Source organism: Patella vulgata, chromosome 2, assembly GCF_932274485.2.
Source record: "Patella vulgata chromosome 2, xgPatVulg1.2, whole genome shotgun sequence".
Classification (NCBI taxonomy): domain Eukaryota; kingdom Metazoa; phylum Mollusca; class Gastropoda; family Patellidae; genus Patella; species Patella vulgata.
Window position 1 is genome coordinate 72,345,547 of NC_065880.2, and position 25,470 is coordinate 72,371,016.

Consider the following 25,470-nt stretch of genomic DNA (forward strand, 5'->3'; position numbering starts at 1 on the left):
ATACATCTATAATCTATATAGTAATTGCAGGAGGACTGCACTACACACAAAACAAAATCTACAAGATAAACCCACCGACAAGACAGAATACATAGACATTGCGTGAAATAAACAAATATCAAGTCAAGAGGATGGACCCGGGGGCCAGCCATACATTGATAGGATACATGTATGCACAATTAATACATCTGCAAACAATTAATACATTAATAGGATATGTGTAAATACAAATACATATAATACATTGACAGGGCATACACCTTCATACAAACAATATGTCTAAAGAATTTCAATTAGATCTCAGATCTCACCAAATTTAATTTCGAGCTATCATCAAATGCCCCAAAAATATATTAAGTACCGTACATGCTTTTACTGTGCAGTACATACACATGCTTGTCAGACTTGATGTAGATGTATAAGTAGTTTTCAGAGTCAGTGTGTATAGCCATAATATTTCAAACCATGTGACCTGAATTTTAAAATGAATGTAGTCACAGGGTTTCTTGACACATATCTCAAAATTACTTTATTTATGACCAACTTTGTAAGGTGCTTGTGATTGTTAAAACTTCCTTGTTTCAGTTAGCAAATCCTCTGACACATACAGAAGCTTTGAAACATTTCAAGTTTGGAAAAGTTACACTTTTCATTTCTTCTCTAATTCATAAATTCATTAGCAACCATTATTATAATGATTTATAAATTAATATGTATATGTAACAATTAGGATGATTAATGATGAGAATTGAAGTATGAGAAACCTGTTCTTGAACAGAAAGTGAGTTGTTTAGGTTATGAAATTTTACACTACAAGTACATGTATTATGAAATAGCCTCTAGGTATTTCATTTGACGGATGCATGTACTTATTTATAAAAAAATAAAAAATACACATATCAGTCACATGATGTTGATTTTATATGAAAAGGGAGGCCAGTTTTGATCATGTGAAATACTTTAAATCACCTCATGAAAATGTTTATCGTCATAAAGTAACATATTTGGTATATTCCAAACAGCAATATAATGATCGCATAAATGCATAACAGATCATATCTCTCAAACACCAAAATAAAAAGGAATTGACAGAATGTTCAAATATAAAATGTGGCTTTTAAAAAGCTAGGTTCATGTCAAGGTTAACATCTGAAGATCGGGATCGATTGTTCATTTGCGATATTTCCCTGGTAACAGCATTGCAACAAGAGTGGAAAGGGATCCAACAAGGGTAGTTTTGCTCTAAACTTTATAAGAAGCACTCCTTCCGTCACTCAAGCAGGCATGCTGTCAGTTAGTGACACCCTTTCATTGTTGTTCAGATGGTGCCCCATGGGAATTCAGTATTTCTCTAATAAGATTGAGTGTTCCTACTTGCCATATATTCCAAACATGCCATACTTTTATTGGAAAAACTACCCAATAAATACTTTCATGGGAATGTATCTGTAAGTCAGATTAGTTTATATACTGTTTACTGATGTAAACAGTGATTATCTCAGACAGAGTTGTCTACCCTAGCTTTTCACATGGGACACTTTACAATTACATCAGAAACAAATCCAGGATTTGTCAGACACAATACCTTGGGTGACAGTGAATTTGTGTGGCACAAATCTGTCCTTTTTAAATGACATTATTTATACATGTTTGACATGAAGTTCAAAATGGCAGGTACTACCGGTAGTTCAAGAGTATTTGACATTTTCTCAGATACATGTAAAAGCTAAATGATTATTTCCAGAAAACCTGCTATTATATATATAGGTAACACAGATTCTTGGTATGATTGAAAGTAATAAACAGTTTGATGAAAAAAAACAAATAAAAGATTACTGAAGGTGAAATGAGAAAATGTAGAGAAAAATACAGGAAAAAATTGGGGTTTAAATACAATTTCCACATCACATCATCATGTTATTTTAACATAACTTAACAGACTTGCATATATATATGATTTGGTTTTGTTTATCATTATCATGACAAAGACTTAACCTTTATAATGCAGTATTAAAACACTAAAGTTATTAAACTAAAACCATAAAGCAAAATTACATTGTGGGAAAGTAGAAATATTTCAAATATCCTTTGAATAAAAGTTGTGTTTTCATTTAGGGACAGACTGGTAACCAGAGGTTCCTGAGTCAGGTCCAGTTAGAAGACTTTAATTTAAGGAGAGGGAGGATGGGGGGCCCACACCTGCATGATAAATTATTTTGAAAAACTTATTGTAAATTAAGCTTTCTAGGCTATATATCCTGATGTTTCTAGGTTATGCACAAATTTATCATGTGGCAATCTTTCCAATTCAAGATTCTTTATGGGCCATCGGAGCTACCAGTCTTACATGCTCATTCTCAGTTCCATCTTGTTTTCTTTTCAATGATTGCATTTGAAATCTATGACCCCAAGGTCAATGCATTTAAATTGTGGGTAACGAGACTTGTATTGGATAAAGATAAAAGGCATACACGTGTGATATGTAGATAAGATTTGTGATAATAATACATCAGTCTGTACTTAAAGGTTCCTCAGTGTAGAAACAGTCAAGTGTAGACTGTAGAGGCTAATCACAATGACACAATCTACCAGGAACTGAACCATACTGCATGCAGCGATCAGGCAGCCTTAGTTTGGGATTGAACTGAGCATGACATCATCGATGCCATCTTGGAATTGTGACATCATATAAAAAATCGAAGTCCTTCATTGATGTGAAATTGTCCAAGGAACAAGCATGCGAATTTCATGCGAATCATGCTTAAATTGCCAGAACCTTGGGATTTTTTTTTTTTGAAGGACGTCGCCCCTAAGAAGAACAACTAGATGAGTAGCACTTGGGGTCTAGTTCCTGGCCCAATTATATTCCAAAACTGATTTAACACCCATCAGATTTTATTAGTACTGTTTGAAGTTTATGTTAGTCTATTGTTTTTTTTTGCTCTTTTATGTAAATGGTACGTATCTGATTTTTAAATATTTATGGACCATATGTCGTCCCTTTAAATATTTGTTAGTCACACCCATGAATGACAAAGATAGGAAATACAGATGGATGAAGCAGACATTTTGTTGTTGTGATATGTTATATAATATTGATGAAGGTAATATTCTTAATAATTGCATAAATTGTCTATAGGGGTTGTGGGTACGAATGCTTTACCACACCCACTTTAGATCATAAGGTCGGTCATTGAGTCAACTGCTGTGCAATGTTCTGGGTTTACTCCAGTTTCCTCCCATTGCTATAGACCCTTATGAGCAAGCGAGTTAGTGACATAATGTAAAATTGAACCATTTGTTGGTCCCATTTCTCTCTTTGTAGTTTATTTATATTGTTCAGTTTCTTCCATTGTTTGTAATAGAATAAAATGAATCAATCTTCATTATTTATTATTGAATAATGACAAGGAGTAGGGTTTTCTCCGGGTCCTCCGTTTCCTCCCACTGCTAAAGACTCCTATGCGCAAGCGAATTATTGAAATACAATTATACCATGTGTTAGTCCCGAAATGACCTAGTTTGTGTCGAGTGGACGTTAAACCCCATTTCTCTCTCTCTCTTTATTATTGAATGAAGAGATGGTGAATATTTTACTGTCATTTATAAAAGATACAATTATGTTAATAGCTGCATGTGTGTGTTTTAATTATAAATTATAATTGTGTGTAAGATAAGATTTTATTGTACCTAAACATCCATTAAGAGGACAGCATATACATAAATAAGAATCCATTACAATATGACAAATAATATAATTTTCATAACAAGAAAAATAGTATACAAATGTATGTCAATAACCATAAATATATATGTACATAAGTATAGATTAGAAACAGCATTTGATAGTGTTCTATATAGCATTTTGTAGTGTTCTATATAGCATTTGGTAGTGTTCTGTATAGAATTTGTTAGCGTTGTGTTTTGCAATTGTTTTATGCAAGATTTAAAGATATGTGAATTTATCTTGATCAATTATTGCTTTTGATTGAGAGATTATAGGATTTTAAAATCAGTTAAGAATATAATGTCAAGATGTCTGTACACATATGGTTAATTAAAATGAAATGGGGGGTCAACTTTTATGTCCTACTTGCTAATGAAGAAAGGCATATGCTATGCAGTATGCTATGAGGAAATTTTGGCCGGACAGCTGTACCATGGCCTACTTTTTAAATTCCAACTGCACATGACCTTATTTTTTTCGTACAATCTGAACAACTAGACACTGTTTCGTGTTAGATCCTGCACCACTTACAAGGGGAAACCCACGAGGAACTTTCTTGGCCAATCCTCGGATTGAATCCAAAGTAATGAATGGGAGTGGTTTAGCTCATTTAAGTATATTTATGTATTTAATTGTTTCTTATATTATTACACACTGATCAGCAGTAAATATTCACTTGGCCGCAAATATCACCGATTACCGCTGTGAATCAGTTTGATATTGTTATGCTAGTGTTAGAACTTTATAAATTGAATAAATCTGTCTTGATTGCTTATTGACATGTAAATTGTTTAATTGAGATATTATGATTTTCTTAACATCAATAATGTAATTACATTAATATCTTGTAGGTACATTTATATGATTTATTTATTACATGTCAGAAAGTACAAATTCTTTCTAGTATAATGTACGGTTTTAGTCAATTCGTGATCAATAATAATTATAAATATATTCTGCCGTTTTTAATGTTTTAAAAACATCTGTTGTAGTGAATGTATAACATGAATTGATCATTACGATTGTTCAGCTGAGCGGAATATAATATTAGTTTACAAGTTGAGGATCTACAATGGCTGTAAATTTGATATGTTGAGTTTTTATACCTGAGGAATATGTTACACTTATGTTTACCTATATGTGTTTATCATACATGCCAGGGATTATAAGATATAGATTGCCCATATTCAGTTTGTTTTTACTGTGAAGGAAGGGTTAGATTTTCACCTGTTGAGCTAGATATTTTGTGTAATATGTATGTGCATCTTTTGTTATTTTCCGGGGATAATATAAAAGGATTAAACGTATAAAGTAGTAAGTAGAATATTCATGAAATAACATTTACAACACTTTGTGATTAACAGCTACTTACAGGGCTATACTATATACCGGAAAACACCGAAAAACACCGGAAAACAACCGGAAAACTACTGGAAAACACCGGAAAACTACCAGAAAACACCATGTTATACTGAATACCGGAAAACACCGGAAAAACACTAAATACCGGTATTCAGTATAAAATGATGTTTTCCGGTTGTTTTCCTGTGTTTTCCGGTATATAGTATTGCCGTACTTGCATGTTTTCAGTTCTTTAAAGCTGCTAATATCCATTTGAGGGATTTTGAATCTAGTGCAAAATGCTATATTGCGAAAGTTGAAACTTTAAAAGCCCAAAAATTGTTTTGATTTCATACAACATTTAAAAAGATAATAAAAATTTAAAATTTCGCAACATTCAGCATTCTGTGCAGATGTTATAAACGAGCCAGCTCCACTTATAAGTTTTTGCTTAAACTTTTTGATGGGCCTCTTTTTAATCCAACTGAATCCAAGCCAGGAGATTATCTGCCGTTGATATTTTTGGGTTTGGGTTTTTAATTAAATATTATATAATGAATTAGCCAGAAAATGTGATTGATGATCAGTGGCTTCAATAAGCTAATGAGTTGAAAAGAACCATTTAATCCCAGTTTTTGTTTTCAATTTGTCTGTAAGGATACTGCATTATGTTGCATTATTAAATTGGGTCTGTGCATGCTGAGTGTTGCTAGTGGAGAATTACCTATGGTGGGTGGACCTGGGGGCCCATAGAAAGTTGCTTTATTTCCAAAATGTGTTTATAATTCTGTGATTGATTTAAACCATCACAGTCACTGAATCAACTCTGCTTTCCACTAGGACACATGAGAGACTTTGCAATTTGGCATTAATTACTTTAGTACAGAAAAGGCATGTAAACAACAAATTTGATCAAAGCTTACTGAACAAGAAATTATTTGACATAAATTGATGAGCATTCAGTGATTTGAGATTGTACTTTTTGTGTTTTGTCTATATATTATATATAGTGGATTCAAATCAATAAAACATTTTTTACATAATTCGATTTCTGTTTGAACATAACCTATTTTGACAGGGGTCCTCATTTGCTTAAGTGTGCCAGGGCCCCCCATGTGTTTCCCAAAGTATTGCACTTTAGTTTATAACGTTTAATAATGTCTTATAAAGAATGTTGAATATGATTATTATCAGTTCATACCATCTTGAAGCCAAACAGGTATATCAACAACTAATGTATGTTAACAGACATGTCTGACAAATTTACTTATTTTGCCAGAAGCAAAAATACCTTTTAATGTCGAATTCTGCTTTTTACAGTAAAGCCATACAGAAAATGTCCTTATTGAGGGCAATCCACCTTATATGCAAAACTACAAATTAGGAATAAATATGATCACTTTACGTTCTAGTACTTGTGGCCATGGGTTGGGTGGTCGAGTGCTCTAAGGCATGCACTTTAGATCATAAGGTCTGCCATTGAGTCAAGTTGCGTGGTTTCGATCCAAAGCTTGCATGTGACAATGAATATGGTCACCTGCCAAACCTTGTGATCTCTCTCTCTCTCTCTCTCTCTCTCTGTTAGTTTTGCCAAATATTTTTACAATTCAGCAGTTTTTAATAACACATATTGCATTTGTTCAAATAAATGTAAATTTGTCTTCACCTGTATTTGAGGTAGATATTTGACTCTGAGGAAATACAGGGGAAATATTTTTATACAAATACGATAACATTAAACTGAAGACAATCCTAAATAAAAAGCCATTAAGATTGAAAGTGATGATTATGTATATATTTAAGATAGCTCAGGGCTAATTTACTGGGGCAAGTAAAAGTTTTTATTTATACGTAATTTTTCTTTAATCTGTAGCACACACCATGAATTTGTTTTTAAAGGTAGGCTTGTTATAATATTAGATGAATTGATATGAAATTATTTTATAAGACTGCAGTTAATTAAGTTAGTAACAGTTTTGTTGGGTTTGCAGGATGTTATAACGTAGTTTGTAACAGTTTGGTTTTGTTGGGATTGCAGTGCAGGACATTTTTGACATAAAAAAAAACATCAGGTGCATTAAAAAACAATAGCTACAGATGGCCAAATATTTCTGCAAATTTATGAAATTGTGAATTTGTGACTTATATGAGATCTGTGATAGCAAAATGAGTTGGAAATTGCATGTCTTTTACGATATGAATAAAAATGTTAAAGATACTTTATGGGAGATTAGATAAAGAGCTAGCAGTTCTCACTATAATACTTAAAAACTAGATAATGTAAAGGGAATTTGCTGAAGATTTCAGTTAAATTGATCCACTCTGAACCGAGAATTTAGCGATTGAATTTTAGGTTTAGCCTCGATCATCATTACTAAAGTCGGTATAATAAAAAACATAGTCTCGATTATCCATTTTATGATTTAATCATGAATGAAAGTTGTGCAGCCAATGTGATCCTAATCATTAAATATCACAGGCTAACGATGACATCGAGAGTTGATTATGGTCTGGATAAGTTAATTAATGCCTAATTAATAATTTAGATAACATTTCAGGCCTTAAGAAAGTACTGCAATAGGCAGATTTAGCTCTTGCATAATGTATGTTTAAAATAGGCTAAAAATATCTTTTTAATGATATAACACGAAATGTAAAGTTTAGATTAACAAAAACTTTCATGCCAATGTTCTGCATTGAACTTTGCCACTTGGTGGAGTATTTTCTAAACTGAAGAACTCACACTCACTTAAAGTTGCATGTAAAAAAAAGGTTCCTCAAACCAAAAAAGCATTAAAATTACATTTGTATTTATCTATTTGAATGAGTTTGTGGTCAATTTTTTTTATTAAAGAATGTATTGAAGGAAGTTTAATTATGTCCTGGATATACTTTATTTTTTTGTTTTAATGAGTTTGTTATTTTGTTATTTGTCTGTTTGAGTTTGTTAGCATTTGGTTATTTTTCTGTTTTAAATAGTTTGTTGTCATTTGTTTATTAAAGAATGTATCGAGAGAAGTTTAATTACATGCGCGATATATTTTATTTATCTATTTGAATGAGCTTGTTATCGTTTGGTCATTTAAGAATGTAACAAGAGAAGTTTAATTATGATTGGGATATACTTTATCTGTTTTAATGAGTTTGTTGTCATTTGTTTATTCAAGAATGTATCGAGGGAAGTTTGATTTTATTTGCGATATATTTTATTTATCTGTTTGATGGGTTTATTATCTTCTGGTTATTGACGAATGTATTGAGGCAAGTGTAATTATATGCAGGATATACTTTTTTCCATTTGAATAAGTTTGTTGTCATTTTGTTATTAAAGAATGTATCGAGGGAAGTTTAATGAATTAAAGGCAGTTCAGGTACAGGCAGATGTCGTCATATAGAAACATGATTTGTAATATAAGTTACCAAACAACATTCTGTCTCAATGTTTAGCTGGGCTTGCTAAGGCCAGTACAACTTGTTCTAGTACAATCAAAGCAACCAATTAATTTCACTCATCTTTGATATTTCAGACGAGACTTCAAAGTTTTTCGAAATGGGATTATTAGAGCTCAGGCCCAGTTTCGTATGCGAAGACAGAGACGCAAATATCTACAGGTAAGCTTGAACCTTATCAATTTATAATTTCTTTTAATCAAACTTTGACCTGTACAGAAATCTGAATTTTTCCATTTTCAGTTTTTGAAGTCGGTTTATTTTTATTTTTAAATATTTCTTAAAGAATTTATATAAAAGGAAAACCATTATAAACAAACTAAATTTCTCTTTTTAGTGTTTTTTATGTCAGTTAAGTTATGTTTTTAAATATTTCTAATAAAATTTATATGAAAGGAAATCCATCATGAATAATACAAACTTCTCCAAATTTAGATCTTTTATTAGAAATTAGTTTACTGAATTTGATTATCTCTTTTCTTGTTTGTTGTAATCAAAATTATCTCATCCATCAGCTTTTAGCAGAATTAAATTGATGTAAAGAAAAAATAAAATGTTTATAAATTTGTGAGCCACAAAAGATAAGGAATTTGGGCACCAAATAATCACTGAATGTTTCTTAACTTGATTTTTATCCAAATATTCATTGATGGAGTTTGTCATAATTAGAAGATTTTTGTATTGAAATGAAATAGAGTTTAATGTCCTATTTTTGTGCTCCATTGAGGCTATTGATTTCCTAATATTAAATTTGAATAATGTGAATCAAAATAAAATGGGTTTCAATGTCCTACTTTACCACATCAGCCAGGCTAATAAAAAATGCACATACATCATGCAGTGTGCTTTGAAGAAAATTTTGACCAGATTGCTCCATGTGTGTCATGGCTACTTTTCCTGGAATATCTGATATTACTTGTCACTGGGCTGACAAGTTGGCAATATTTTGACATTAGAATTCAATTTTTTGAAGTTGTTGCAAGAATTTTTTTTTTTTATTCTTGTAGAAATTAGTTAATAGGCTTTGTTGCCCCACTGTGTTAAACTAATATTAAGTGGAAGAGAATTTCACCACACGTAAAAATTAAGTACATATCTAGAATACAAAACACAACTTGAAACAAAACCCCAGATATTAACACTATCAAATCAAGTGCCTTCTTTTAAAAATGTCAGTGGTGCATTACTGAGAGCCTGACAAGTACAGCTGTATAGTTGTTTGGATGGGATAAAAAAAAACCAAGGTCCCGCGTACACATTGGCATGCACGTAAAAGATTCCTGGGCAGATGGAATTCGATATAAGAGTAGGCCGTAGTGGCACTCACTGTCCGGGCATAATTTCCCTCATACTCATAGCACACTGTATGTCGTATGCCCATCTTCATTAGCTCAGCCGGAGCAGAACAGTAGGATGTTAAACCCCATTGCATTTCTTTTCATTTAAAAATGTAAACAAAGTTAAATTATAAGAGGATTATCATACAGTTCTTATATTTATGTTATTTCAATAACTAAGGAGTTCAGTTTAATTGAAGTTTCATTTCTTGAAAGTAACTAGTAATTAGTGTACAACTTTAAGTGCAGTTTAGTTCTGTTTATATGCCAGTCTTGATGTGTCATGCGGGTTGGATGGTCGAATTGTTTAATGTGTGCATGTTAGAAGATAAGATCTGTCATTGAGTCAAGTGGCACGGTTTCAATTCCTTACATGTACGTCACAAGGAGTAGGGTCACTTGTTCAACTTTGTGGGTTTTTCTCCTGGCCCCGAGTTCACAAAGCATTCTCAGACTCAAGTTAAGAATTTACTCAACTTTCAATCACTGTTTATGAGAAATAACTTTCATCCAAAAACATAGCACATAGTTTCTTATTGATGTACTTGATACATTAAAACAACAAAAGTTTCATAAAGGGCTATATTTTAGTTAAAATAAGGTGAACAATTTTGAGTAAATTCTTAACTTAAGTCTGAGAAAGCTTTGTGAACTTGGGGCCAGGTCCTCCGGTTTCCTCCCAGAGCAAATTTCAGACTGAACCATATGTTAGCCCCGAAATTACCTAGTTTGTGTCGAGTGGATTTTAATCCCTGTCTCTCTCTCTACAATTAAAGTGCAGTGTAATTAAATGGTGTAAGATAACCATCTATGTAACAAATAATAAAGGAGGATATTAGATTTGATAAAATCAACAGTTCTATTTTTCACTCAAGTCACATGATCACATCCTCTATGTTGTTGTGTTATGAATATTGTTTTAATGTAATGACAAACCTAGAGTCACATATATAGGTGTGTACTTATATATATATAACTTTTAATTTATCTTACTATTTGTACAGATATGACGCGTCTGTTAACTGATAGAGTAATTGGTATAAATCCATGAGAAAGTAGGGTGGAGTACCTACAGATTCACTTAGTAAAACCTGTTTCATAAATACAATGTACAGAAGAAAAAACTGAAATCTTTTATAAATTTAAATTGATGAAGGTTTTGGTCAACATAAAAAGGAGATCATCAGTCTTCCTCATTTGTCATATTAAAGGGTGTATAGCTCTATTCTTTGGAACATTATAATAGACCAATATGAGTCTAAAAGCACATATTAATGTAATATGGATGTATACATTCAATTGTTAAAAGAAAAATTGTAATTTCTAATCAATTATGTTCAGTGAAATATGTGAATTGTCCAAATTTAACAGCAGCTGCTCTTGCCTGCTTAATCCGATCTACACGTTTTTTAAAAATTATTTTGTCGTTCATGAATCGGCCATTACTAATTACTACCATATTGTCTTTAGGGTATGTTTTTCTTTGTTCATTACAAATGCCTAGAGTACACAGTGTTGTGTACTGATTTTAAAATGTTCATTGTGTCTTAAATGTTGGATAATGAGTTAGAGGTTCAGCTCCTTTAATGTCAATATATAGGGACATACATAGATATACGAAGTAACAGGGTGTGGTCTCTATGATAAGGTGGAGTCGCTATGACAGGGTGGAGTCAGAGTTAAATAGTAAGTGAAGGTGAACCACATTAAACACAAACAAACAGGGTGAAGCCAGAGGTCAATAGTAAATGCAGGAGAACTGCACCATACACAAACAGAAATCCAGAAGACAAACTCCATGGACAAGATGCATGCCATATAATAATAATTTTAAAGAATCCAACCTTCAAACACAATAAATACATTTAGAATTATGGTTTAATATGCAAAAACATCTAAAATATGTTTAAAAAATAGTATAATGCAAAAAATTGTCACATTCTTTAAAAAAAATATCTTGCTAATCTGATTTAAACAATAGACATCAAAAATTGAGTGTGAAAGCCTTAATGCAGAAGTCTTGTTCAATTTGATACTTCTGTTGTATACTGTTTATATTTTAAAACCAGGTACAAGATATTTGAGATTGTTTAGAAGATGATATGTCAAAAGCTGCTTTATTTGCTTTTATCCCACATTCATGTAACTTATTGAAGCATGGGGATCTAGTGGTATCATATGAATAACATTATAGCTATACTGTGTGCTTATAGCACAATAAAAAAGATTATTAAAATTATCCAATTTCTTCTGCATAAGTAAATGTATATCATAATAATTGTATATTAAATGAATATCAAATGATTTGAACTGGATATTCAGGATGTACCAGTTATTCACAGATCTAGGTAACCTATTAATGTTCCTTACTTAAAAAAGATTTCTTTTTTGAACGAAATCCAGTTGGTTATGCATAGATTGAGGAAGATTTAAGGGCTTATAATATAATATGCAAATGTATTTAAATAGTTACTTACAAATATAGGTAACCTTTTAATGTTCAATACCAATTGAACATTTCTTTTTTGAAATAAAACCCCAGTTGGTTTTGCATAGATTTAAGAAGGTTTAAGGGCTTATGATATAGTATGGCATATTATGTATTTATTTATCGCATTACTCACAGATATAGGTAATCTATCAATGTTCCATAATTGTTCTTTTTTGAATGAATTGTGAAGATTTAAAGGCTTGTAAAATAGTATATGGCATATTGAATGAATTTTTATAGATACTTACAAATATAGCTAACCTATTGATGTTTCATACTTATCGAAGATTTCTTTTTTAAAATGGAACCCAGTTGGTTATGCATGGATTTGAGAAGATTTTAGGGCTTATAGAATAATATATAGCATATTATATGTATGTATTTGTGATTTCTTCCTGCTTGATTTGATATTATGTTTGTTTATTCAAACTGATAAAAAGATATGCATATCCGTAAATAAATCTTAATGGAAATTCTGGCTATGTTATCAATGCATGGGTATTAGGTTTTTTTTTCTTTTTTCAATATTAGATTTACAAAGCGATCGCATTTGATCAGGTACATGTTTTGTTTCTTATTCAGACTCGTGAAGAAATTAGAAGAAAATTGGATCAAGAGAGGTTGTTAAGGAAGAAACAACAACAAGAAAAAATGCAGCGTGAGCAGCAGGTAAGATTGATGACATGGTTGACATCTTGCTCATAGTTGTTTGATTGGATACATTTCTCTTTGACATATTATCTTAATTGATACACACCAGTATTATATATTCAAGTACTTCTATGTTTACGGGGAAGATAAATACATAAATGAATAATAAATATGTCCAGTTATAAAAATCAACCATGTTCACTTCATTCTGATGTACATCAAATCATATGCTAGATGTCTGGTCTTACCTCAGTTTTGTTGAGAGAGACAAATGGGGTTTAGAATCCACTTAGGTTATTTCAGGACTAGACTAGATTTCATAGTCTACTACATGTATATCAATGTCTCTGAGATAAATTGCATTATTGAATAAAGCAGTAATATCTGAATGAAATAGCCCCTAAAGCTGTGCTACAGATCTTGAATCTACTATTAATGCAGTCATCTGACAGTGGGCTTTACTCTGTGTTACTCCCCAAATGACCTAATTGTGTCATTTCTCTGTCTACCATATGCTACTATCAAAGAAATCATTTCTTTCAAGCTAGATGTGAATTTATGTTTATTGTTTTGTTGATAAATTGTGATGTTTTTAATGGTGTTTCATGTGCCCAGCATATTAAGTGTGGTATAAGTATATTTTTATTTGTAGGAGAAAGCTGCTAAAGCTGCTGCAGCCAATGTTACTAATCTAGATATACCAGGAGAACTGGCTTTTGTATTTAGTAAACTAGAGGGTAGGTGGTGATTAATTACTGATTATATTCACGATGACATCACCCTAGTATTTAATCTGAATGAAAGTTGGGTTAATTATAAATACACTTGAACTAAATATATTTTATATGTCATCAGACCTCCGTATTGAACATCCCTAAACAATTGGTGTCATCCATAGCCATATTATTTGTTAATTATGATTTAATTAGGTTTAATTTCTCAAGCGGTCTGCTCTTAAGCCACGCCTCATAGGTGGCACTGTCTAGTTCACCATACCTTTTATAGAGGGTAATTTCTTCTTGTCTGCGATATCACTTCTGTGGAAGCAGATGTTAAAGCATCAGGTAGTAGTAGTAGGTAGGAATATGGTTTTGTTCCTTGGCACTACACGCTGTGAGCTCAAGCAAATGCCAGCTCTTACTTAACCATCATAGATTCTTGTATGAAGGTCCGGAAATAATGATTTTATTTGTAGCTGTATTGCTCCACAGAACAGTGGCAGATCCAAATAGGGAGACCTATTTTTGAATATGCAAATTCGTTTAGAACTTCTAGCAGTTTACGCTCCTGTACGTGCAATATTAATAAATAATGCCCACTGTTTTTATCTGGCTATAACACCACTTACTGTTAATAAATTTGGTAGTCTAACATTGTATTTGAGAAATGTGAAGCTTTATTACAACATTTATTAAGTTTTAAGATGACAGTAATATAGTATGTTTTATCTCCACAGAGACTGGATTTGGTTGTTATTAATAAATCAATAACAATATTACTATTTAATGAATTCTTACTGTATATTTTACAGATTGGCAACTTGTACATAATTCTAAACATGTTATTACTGCTGTTGGAGATGTCCGACCGATGGATATGGGGTATAAATTACCTGTTGATATTAACTCACACGTCTTCAATAAATTCACTGGAGTTTATTTCAAGGTATTGTCATTTTTATAGTTGATTCTTAGACAGCTGTTGCTGAGAACAATATTTTATTTGATCCCTACCTTACCCTGACAAAAATAAAACCCAACCCCCAAAACATGTCCTGTGTACAAAGTGCATATTGGTGGAGCAATTAAAATATTTGTTTCGAATGAAATTTGTAAAATTTTGACATCATGCCGTTGTTTAGACAAAATTGTCATGGCGTAACCTTTCCAGAGCGTTGATTTTATAGTGTGCTAGTGTTATCAATTTTTGATACAAACTGTTCCAACCTGACATATTATGGCCAAGATGAAACCCAAACCCATGCCATAAATGTGAATCAGTTTCCATTTGGTCAACAATTTTTTTTATTGCCATATTTATTTGTTTAGCGCCTGTTTTTGTTTTTAGCTATCTAGCTAATTACACAATATACATATAATTTCAAGATTGATAATATTCATTTTTTTTTTAAAGGATCCATCATGGGGTGTTAGAAATGAACCAATTAAGGCACCTCTCTCAAATACACCAGGAGAAGATGTATTCCACAAATCTATTTCCGTCTTCAAGTTGGTTAGTATAATATCAACAATTTTCTTTACAACAGTTCTTCTCTATGAATATTGGTTTGATAAAATTAATAACCTGAAAATTTAATCAAAGCAATAAAAAGACATAATATCAGCTTATAGATATCAAAATTTTGAAATATGTAAAAATTTGCTGTGTACAGATATATAAAATATATTTTATACAAATCTTAATTTCAGATACTAAGATTTATGGATGATGAGAAAATGTCCGAGAAGAGACAAAAAATGGTGTCTGATTATATTGTCCAAATGGTAAATATAGATATTTTCTACTCAATAATTTCTAATCTTTAAAAATTAGGATCCACCAACAGATTTTGGGACAAACTGTTGTTTTCAAGCTAACCAGTAGGTCTCTTGTTCACTCCTGGTGTTGACCCAGAAAGTTTCTCAAGATTTTCCAGCTCGGCTTCCAGTGCAGACGGAGAGCCTGACAAGGACTAGTGTCTAGTCATTTGGATTGAATGATAAATAGATGCCTTGTGTACATGTTGCTGTGTATTGAAAAGAACCCTTGGCGGTTGGAATTTGAAATAAGTGATGGCTATTTTGCTCCTCTCTGAGGAAAATTTCCCTCATAGAACACTACCCGCCTGTAGAATGTTAAACCCCATTTCATTTCCACCAATCAAGTTTGGGACAGATTGTTGGTTTTGGAACAGTGACATGAAATAGGGGAAGGGTAGTAAGGCTTGTTTAATTAAACATTGCTGGCTCAGTGAATTCATATGAAAAATTAAACATTTCAGATATATTATATTTTAACTTTATTTATATTGAGCATGAATAAAAGAAAATTAAAGTGGACTCATTGAATTTATAATTGTTGCAAATACATTTACAATGTAAAAAAAAAGTGGTTGTTTTCCTTTTTAAAGTGTTGATATATTTTGTCAGTTTTCTTATTATTTTTTTTGTAGGGCTTGCAAAATGAAGGATTACGTGATGAACTTTATTGTCAGCTTATTAATCAAACCTGGAAAAATCAGAAATTATCAGCCGTAGAGAAAGGCTGGTTGTTAATGGCTATGTGTCTCAGTTGTTTTCCGTCTAGTTCAACTTTATTTAAATATCTTCTCAAGTAAGGATGATTTTTTTGATTTTTTCCAAATGTGTTTTTTCTTTAAAGAAAAGTAATCTGCATTTGTACCTAAGACATATTCGTGCAAAATCACAAATTTGATAATAAATTTGATTGGTCAATATATATGTTTTAAATGTTTTTGTCATCTGTATGCAGCTTGGTTCACAGATTTCATTCTTTAAAGGAGCTAAACATCTAACTCAATATAAAATTTTCCATACACAAATAAGAATTTAATATTGGTCCATTTCAATCAATATTGATGTTCTTATCTTGGGCTTCTGATATCCAATATTTAAGATGCAAACGACTGCCAATCAATTTGCACTGCTTGCATATTTCTCAAACATAATTTAATTGATTAGAAATAAGAATAGAATTATAAAAATTTAATGTAAATCAGTTTATATACATTCATATTATATCAATATGTGCTTTTCGACCCATTTCTGTCCATTTTAGGTTCCAAAGAATAGAGACTAGCTCATTTAAAATATTTGATTTGGACTTAAATTTTGGCCTTATAAAGATTTTTTGTCCCCCGTCTTTCGAAGAAAGCAGGGGACTATTAAAATGGGTTCGTCTGTCTGTCTGTCTGTCTGTCTGTCCGTCTGTCTGTCCGTCACACTTTTTGGGACACAATAACTCTCTTCCTAATTGAGCTAGAAATGTTCAAACTTGGTGTATGTGTTTATTAGGTCAATGCCTTGATGGAGTTCGAAGATGAGCATTTTCCGCTTAGGGTAAGCAGAGATAAGCAATTTGATTGGTTGATGCTTTGGGACACGATAACTCTCTTCCTAATTGGGCTAGAATGTTCAAACTTGGTGTATGTGTTGATTAGGTCAATGCCTTGATGGAGTTCGAAGATGAGCATTTTCCGCTTAGGGTAAGCAGAGATAAGCAATTTGATTGGTTGATGCTTTGGGACACGATAACTTTTAATTGAGCGAGAATGTTCAAACTTGGTGTATGTGTTTATTAGGTCAATGCCTTGATGGAGTTCGAAGATGAGCATTTTCCGCTTAGGGTAAGCAGAGATAAGCAATTTGATTGGTTGATACTTTGGGGCACGATAACTCTCTTCCTAATTGAGCTAGAATGTTCAAACTTGGTGTATGTGTTGATTAGGTCAATGCCTTGATGGAGTTCGAAGATGAGCATTTTCCGCTTAGGGTAAGCAGAGATAAGCAATTTGATTGGTTGATGCTTTGGGACACGATAACTTTAGTTGTCCCCCGCCTTTCGAAGAAAGCAGGGGACTATTAAAATGGGTTCGTCCGTCTGTCTGTCTGTCTGTCTGTCTGTCCGTCACACATTTTGGGACACAATAACTCCCCTTCTAATTGACCTAGAATGTTCAAACTTGGTGTAGGTGTTTATTAGGTCAATGCCTTGATGGAGTTCGAAGGTGAGCATTTTCTGCTTAGGCTAAGCAGAGATAAGCGATTTGATTGGTTAATGCTTTGGGACACGATAACTTTAGTTCTAATTAAGTGAGAGTGATAAAATTTGGTGTATAGTTTCATTACATCAATACCTTGACTAAGTTCGATAATGAGCATTTTCTGCTCAGGGTAAGCAGAACGATAAGCAATTTGATTGGCCGAGACTTTGGAACACAATAACTCTCCTTCTAATTGAGCTAGAATGTTCAAACTTGGTGTAGGTGTTTATGAGGTCAATGCCTTGATAGAGTGCGAAGATGAGCATTTTCTGCTTATGGTAAGTAGAGATAAGCAATTTGATAGGTTGATGCTGTGGTAAATGATAACTTTAGTTCTAATTAAGTGAGAGTGATGAAACTTGGTGTATAGTTTCATTACATCAATACCTTGCCTAAGTTCGATGATGAGAATTGTCTGCTTAGGCTAAGGAGCAATAAGCATTTTGATTGGTCAAGACTTTGGAACATAACAACTCTGCTTCTAACTTGAAGTTGATGTTCGTCTTGACCGAATTCAATGATTAACATATCGAGCTAAAGCTAAGCAGAGATAAGCAATTTCCTTGGTCGATGCTTTGGGACAAGATAACTTTGATTCTATCTGATAGAGAGTGATGAAACTTAGTGTATAGTTGATAATCAGTTCGATTGCTCGATACTTTTGAAAAAAATAGATGTGCGATTAATTAATATGTATCATCTATTTATTTGTGGATTTCGGCGGGGGACATCAGCCTCACTGTTGGCTTGTTAAATTTTAATTCAGGTATGTGTCTGATGTGGGTATAAATGGCTACAAGGTCATCTGTCAACATAAAGCTCTACAATGTGCCAATATTCTTCCACAATTAAGTCGAGTGTATCCACCATGTTATTTAGAGTGGATGGCAGCACAGCGTAAAGCTAATATGGCGCTAGAAGTAAAATTTCCTGATGGTAAGTTTCAAGCTGTTAATTATACACTTTATACATTATTCAAGAGCTAAATCTGCCTATTGCAGGTCCTTTTTCCTGGTTTCAAATTATTATTAGACATTTATTCACATGACATGTGCATAATCAACTCTTTAGATCATCAGATGACTTAGATATTGAGTGGATTAGATGATCTTTCTTGAATTGTATTTTATTTTTACATCATATTTGTACCTTTATGATTTGGATTCATTATTCTGAAAATAACTTTTAGAAATTTCTCTTCATGTATGATTTTGATTATATTTGATATTTCTTCTATTAAAGATGTGAATATGTATGGTCATATTGAGTCGTGGACATCAGGAGAATTATTTACATCACATCTACTTAAAATGAGGTAAATTTAGACAGATTTTAACTTTTTGCATACTTCTGGAATATCATAATATGAAATATGGCTGGAAATCACTTTTAGAATTACTACAAGATAATGAATGTTTGTTTTGGATTAAAACCTCAATTATATCTGAAGGCTTAATTTTATACATTGTCTAAATGTTGAAAAATAATTCAATTTGTAATGGAATTTAGGATGACTCTTAGTGACCAGGGCATTTGCATATACTACAGAAACAAATGAATTTATTGATGCCAGTGAGTAAATCTGTGAGAATTTTAACCCGTACTTTATATCTTTTTTGTCCTTATTATAGAGGGTTACCAGAAAACTGTCATGGCTGGACAGTTGTTTTACAGAATGATACAGATTTCTATGAATTAATGGGGTATGACTATGTTCTGGATTTAATAAGTGAAATGGAGATAGCACCAGGCTTTCCTGTATGTAAGGCCTATTTCTTGGTATCTACCGATAGAAGTAAAGAAAGAATACAACATCGTAGACATCTTAATTCCGATCTGTAAGTACCTCAGGCATTTTCAGATTAACATTAATTTCATTACTATGGTTACGTGTGCAATTTGTGGTCCAGAGTTTTGCCTGGACACTGGGGATTTGAGCCCAGGACATATTGGTCAAGAGGCCAGTTTGTCACATCCTATGAAAACCAAATATGGGATGAATAAAATGAACATCGGTATGGAGTATTTTGAAACATTTTGTAAGAAAATGACTGATATATTTGAAATATTGAATTCTCAATGTGTGATGTTCTTTTTTTTTTCAGTCCTCACAACCCAGATAGAGAAAGATTAATGATTATAGTGGGTAGATTGCCAGAGTTGCTGAAACGTGACACATCAAAAATGAATTCCGGTAATATCTCGGATATTAAACAACAACGAATCTTACGGCAGAAAATGGCAAATTCCCCTCCATTAGAGGATGAACTGGGTTTCTCTATGACTAGTGTGTTAAATCAAAGACCAACAGATATTTTCTCTAAGGGACTTTCGGAGAGCAAAATGAATACCCGGTATACAAAGAGAAGTGGAGCTGTAACAAACGGAAATTCAAACGGTTTCACAAACGGAGATATCACAACAATCATTGAAGATGATCTGGAAAATGAATTATCTGGAAATAGATTAAATGTTCGTTATTTTTCATCAAATGGTGAAATTGGACATCCAGAAATGACAGCAGATCTTGATCCTCATAGTAAACTCAATAGCCGCTATGTGAAATCAGGTATTCAAGGAAAGAGGAAAATAGTGGGAGGTAATCGCGGTAAACATATAACAGACGGAAATGCTTCAGAAGCATCTTTTGTGACCAATAATACAGACTTCTCTCATTGGGTAGAAGACGTTTTTAACAATGCTCTTCAAAATGAAGAGGATGATATAGGTGATGGTAGAATGTTGGAGAATAGAATACGTGGAGGTGGAAAAGGTATACCAGGATTACAAACACAGCAGGTATGTCATTGTTAGATACTTATCTCAATGAGTCAATGTCCTGACAAGCAGATTGTGTGTCTACCTGTACAGCCAAATATGTGTTTATATATTCAATTTCTGTGGATGTATTTTGTCGTCGTCCCTGTCATTCCATCTGTGTATCTGTGTGTCCATTTACATTTTGTTTGTGGGCACTCTACAGGTCACTGTTTTTATCTGATTTTAACAAAACTTGAAATATAGATTTATATTCAAGAGATCTTGATTCCTTTTGATATTGGCATGTACCGGACCGTAACTTCATAGATTTGGGCCTTATTGTGCGCTTAAATATTGTGCGCTTAAATATTTGACAATTTCATCATAATGACGGGCGAGTTTGAAATTCATGAAAATCGGACCAAAAATGTTGCAGTATAAGAAAAAATCCTGTTAAATTTAAAACACACACAACTTTCATTGCGGGCTGCGGGGGTTTGGTGTTAATGATTTTTAGGTGGTATTACTGACTTAGCTGGTGTTTGGGGTATTAGGGGTCTGATAAGCCCCATCTGTTTATATTCTGGTCTGTTCTGCTTTGTTTCTTTATCTCTTGTCTGCGGTGCAGGACAAGGAACAGTGTCTAGTCATTCGGATGGAACTGAAAACCAAGGTCCCATGTACACGCACCCTTGACAGTTGCACTTCGAAATAGAGTAGGCTGTAGTGCAGATTTCCCTCATAGCACACTGTATAGTGTATGCCTGTATTCTGTAGCCCAGTCAAAGCAGAAAAGTAGGATGTTGAACCCCATTTCATTTCTTATTTCAGTATTGGATCTCATTGATACTCAATGAAAATATATTTTGTACATCTCCAATAATATATATTAATTGTGTTTCATCCTATATCATATCATTATTTTCAAATGTTTAATGTTATGTTACTATTATTTTCTGACTTGTTTGTTTGTTTGTTTAGACAAGTATGCCTCTAGCTACTGGTGGTTTTATACCTCAGATGCCAACTGGTGGTCTGATCCCACAAATACCAACTTCAACTTTACCCCCTCCTACAGGTAATATTAACTTAGATTAGAGGTACTAATTTATTTGGCAACATTTCTAGGAGTATTCTCTCAGTGTTATCAAGTTAATGACATTGTGAAAATACTCTTCGAAACATCGCCCAAATAAGGTTAGCCCGTCACAAAACGACTAACATTTATTGTTGTCTAACAAAACAAATGTGTTATACTTTTTTAAAATTTCACACAAACGAAGAATGTTTAACGAGAACAACCAACATTTGTTCAAAAGAGACCAACGTTGATGTCACAATGATTGACCCAAACATCACATAGTAACAACATGGCGACATCAGCCATTTCTGTACCATGTGATCGTTAGCGAAATACTGATTGGAAGTCCCTATAAATTGTTTTGCTCTTTGTTAAAATTCAACACAAACGAGACCAACACAAACATTTGTTGGCTGAACAATGTTTTTTAATATTGTTCGGCCAACAAATGTTCCTGTTGAGATCCAAGCACACTGGCTAACTTTTGTCGGAAAACACTATTCGGCCAACAAATGTTAGCCGGTCTGCACCAGACTTGAGTCAATGTTTTTCCATAAGTATATGTTATAGTTCATCTTAAATACTAATGTGTTCATTTGGCACGTACATAACCTATATAACTGGCTTGAAAAATAATAATACACAGACAATTTACCCACCAGGTATAAACAAAGTATATGTTTGTATATTTGATAGATGCTTTACAACAATTGGTGGCTCAACAACAGATGCAACAGCAACAACAAGCAGTACAAGCTTACATGACACAAATGGTAAGTTAAGTATAACTATTGTATGATGTTTGTCGCCAAGTTCTGAGATATTTAGAATATTTTTGTGTGGAAAAATGATAATACACTGTATTATATAATTTTAATCAAAATATAAGTATAACTATTTTTCGATATTTACGACAAAGCTGAGATAAATACACTTTTATCAAAATGGTTCCTTTCCACACCAAGCAATGATTGTTTTCTTACCTAACCTCCATCTCCCTAACAAGTATTTTATTTTGTTTACTGAAATCCCATAATGATGAGTTTCATTTTAATTTTTACCAGGCTGAAGCACAGAGACAGCAACAACAACAACAAGCAATGATGCAGGCAGCACTACAGCAACAAAATGCCAGTGCTAACATCCAAGCTCAAACACAAACAACTACATCTGCTTTACGAACAGCCTTACAACAACAAGAACTACAGAATCAGTTACTGAAACAATCTATCGAACAGGAAGTTCTTAAACAACAGCTTCAACAGATACAGACAGGACCGAGACCAACTGGTTATCCTGCAGTAAATGGAGGCATTATTAGTCCAGCGTCTAGTTTTAACAGTGGTCTTAGTGTTCAGACTAATCAATTACCAGGATATATTCCATCCAATTTTGGTGCGGCTTCCAATATTTCTCAAACAACAAGTAACTTTCAACAACAGCCACCACCGCCTACAGCACCAAAGAAAGTCTCGTTTATAAAAAATAATTTTGAACCTTCTTCCTCTTCACAGGGTCTAATGAATCAGCCAAGTTATGTTTTTAAATCCCAACAATCTAATTTATCTAATGGTGTGTCGAATCAAGTGACTAGTAAAGCTGCTAATTTTGGTGCTGCTTCTACGTCAGCAATGACATACGAACAACAACCTGTAACCAAGGTAACAGTCCGTGAAGAAAGAAGCCAAACACAAACAAACATCCCTCATGATCCACCTCCCCCACCACCAACTTCTTCAGCTTTTATTGTTCAAAAACTTCACAGTCAGCCAGCTATTCCCCCACCTCCTCCACCACCCCCTCCAGCACCTACGAATAATTTTGAACCAGAGATTGACAGAGAAACTGGTACTTTTACATTTAAAGACACTGAAGGTAGAGCGAGAACTATTCGTATCGGGCGAGTTGTCTGGCCACCACCTGTAGCACATGACGGACATAAACTACGAGATGTGGGTAAACTGGACATAGATGAACAAGTAGCTAGAGATCTGGAGAAAATGTCTGGTAAAGCAAAATGGAAACCACCTGCTAAACCAGCTGATGAACCTAAATCCATCTTAAAGAAGCAGGAGGTATTAACTTTTATGAGAACTTGTACATTAGAACTTAAACCCAGTATTTTATGAGTCCAGCATTTCCATTGACTAAGAGTTAATATTTTTACTAGCTTTTTTTCCCTTATTCAAAGAAAATGCTGTATCCTTAAATATAAATATTTAAAAGCATTTATGAATAAGGCCCTAGGCCTACTTGGAGCAAAGCATGCACTAAAGCCCTTGAAAACTTCTATGGCTGTAATATGTACAATTGAATCTTAATACATCTGTGACATATTGGCAAATCTATCACTAATGTTGCATACAATCTTAATTTGAAAACCACCGATGTAATTGTACAGTCACTACAAGCATGAACTGCTGGTAACACATAAATAAACTTAACAATTTAATGATGATGATATTTTTCAGAAACCATTAAAACGAGGTAAATCTCTAGTGGAAACTACCCACATGGAGACGTTAAGATTATTAGAAGTAAAACTAGGAGGAGTACCTGCTAAAAAGACAACCACCACCACCACTACTGAAACAGCTAAAAAGGCCATAACAGCTGCTGTTGCAACTAAAGCTATCGAGGGCATCCCCCTTCCTCCTCCACCACCACCAGCACCAGCAGGTATGTTTAATTTATTATCAATAATCAAATTTTTTGTTTAGTTTTAGTCAGTCATATTGGTTATACTGATGTTACATATTTTAAAAACATGTATCTGCTCCAACAGATACACTTGCTAATAGTAGTAATAGTACTGTCAAAATGTAATTTTAACGATGTCAGACATAGAAAATAGTCTTATTATTTATTAACAACTTGTTTGAAGGGTTTTGCTGTAGTATCGTAATACAAAGCCACAATCTATCTCAGTAATCATCCTTTAATTAATACTGATCATTTTTGTGCCACATTTTCTTTTGCCATGTATCATAAATATGTGAAATATTGTGACCAAATTAATCACTTATTTCAAGCTGAGCATTGCTGCAAAAATTCTATGAAACTTCTGAAAATAATCCTTATAAGACATATAGAGGTAGATTTCACAAATTAAAAACACTTATATGGATATACTACTTCTGAATTTATTAACATGCTACGTTTCGATACACATACAGATAATGATATTTGTATGTGTATCGAAACGTAGCATGTTAATAAATTCAGAAATAATGGCAAATACTAGTATCACATTTTTGTCTGTTAATTTAACTAATGGTCACTAGTTTAGACAATACTAGCTGCCAGATTTGCTTAACTCTGCATGATATAAATTTGTTCATTTTTATATCTGTTGCTACTAAAATATCAAAAACTGCAATAAAATCATAGAGTTAGACCACACACACGTCTAAAGGGCTGTATACGTTGCTACCTCCATAAAGCAAGCACTATGTACTATCCTCTTAAAATGGTTGAGTTCAATAGGAATTGAAAAATTTATTTTCTAGCACTTCCACCACCATTACCTGACCGACCTCCACCAACGAAACCAAGTACTATACAAACACAGACGGAGAGAATTGAGAAAGTATCAGAAAATATACAAGCACAGGAACCAATTTATGAGACACACATCACACAGGAAGAGGAAGTACAAACTAAGATTATTGACTATGCCACTCTTGAAAGAGTTATGACCGAACTTTACCCACAACAAAAGAATTTCTTCCTTACTTACAGTCCGGTTCCATGGAAACTTCATGTCAGAAAAGAGGTGGGTCAATTTTTAACATAATTATAGAATAGTTTATTGTCATTGTAATATTCTCTACAGTGTTGATAATTAAT

The 25,470-nt window shown here is 33.0% G+C and overlaps 1 protein-coding gene across 6 annotated transcripts in view; it reads left to right on the forward strand.

The window, feature by feature from the left end:
* The window catches only part of LOC126812447 (unconventional myosin-XV), a 107,826-nt gene that overhangs the window by 58,232 nt on the left and 24,124 nt on the right, over window positions 1-25,470 (forward strand). For all 6 annotated transcript variants that reach the window (XM_050538840.2, XM_050538841.2, XM_050538836.2 and 3 more), the window contains exons 20-35: window positions 8,596-8,680; window positions 12,929-13,015; window positions 13,650-13,734; window positions 14,529-14,662; window positions 15,131-15,229; window positions 15,427-15,501; window positions 16,170-16,330; window positions 18,547-18,716; window positions 19,023-19,095; window positions 19,412-19,618; window positions 19,886-20,579; window positions 21,522-21,618; window positions 22,318-22,394; window positions 22,686-23,696; window positions 24,093-24,300; window positions 25,131-25,396. In XM_050538840.2, the coding sequence (XP_050394797.1) occupies window positions 8,596-8,680; window positions 12,929-13,015; window positions 13,650-13,734; window positions 14,529-14,662; window positions 15,131-15,229; window positions 15,427-15,501; window positions 16,170-16,330; window positions 18,547-18,716; window positions 19,023-19,095; window positions 19,412-19,618; window positions 19,886-20,579; window positions 21,522-21,618; window positions 22,318-22,394; window positions 22,686-23,696; window positions 24,093-24,300; window positions 25,131-25,396 (3,529 nt within the window). The remainder of the gene's footprint in view (window positions 1-8,595; window positions 8,681-12,928; window positions 13,016-13,649; window positions 13,735-14,528; window positions 14,663-15,130; window positions 15,230-15,426; window positions 15,502-16,169; window positions 16,331-18,546; window positions 18,717-19,022; window positions 19,096-19,411; window positions 19,619-19,885; window positions 20,580-21,521; window positions 21,619-22,317; window positions 22,395-22,685; window positions 23,697-24,092; window positions 24,301-25,130; window positions 25,397-25,470) is intronic.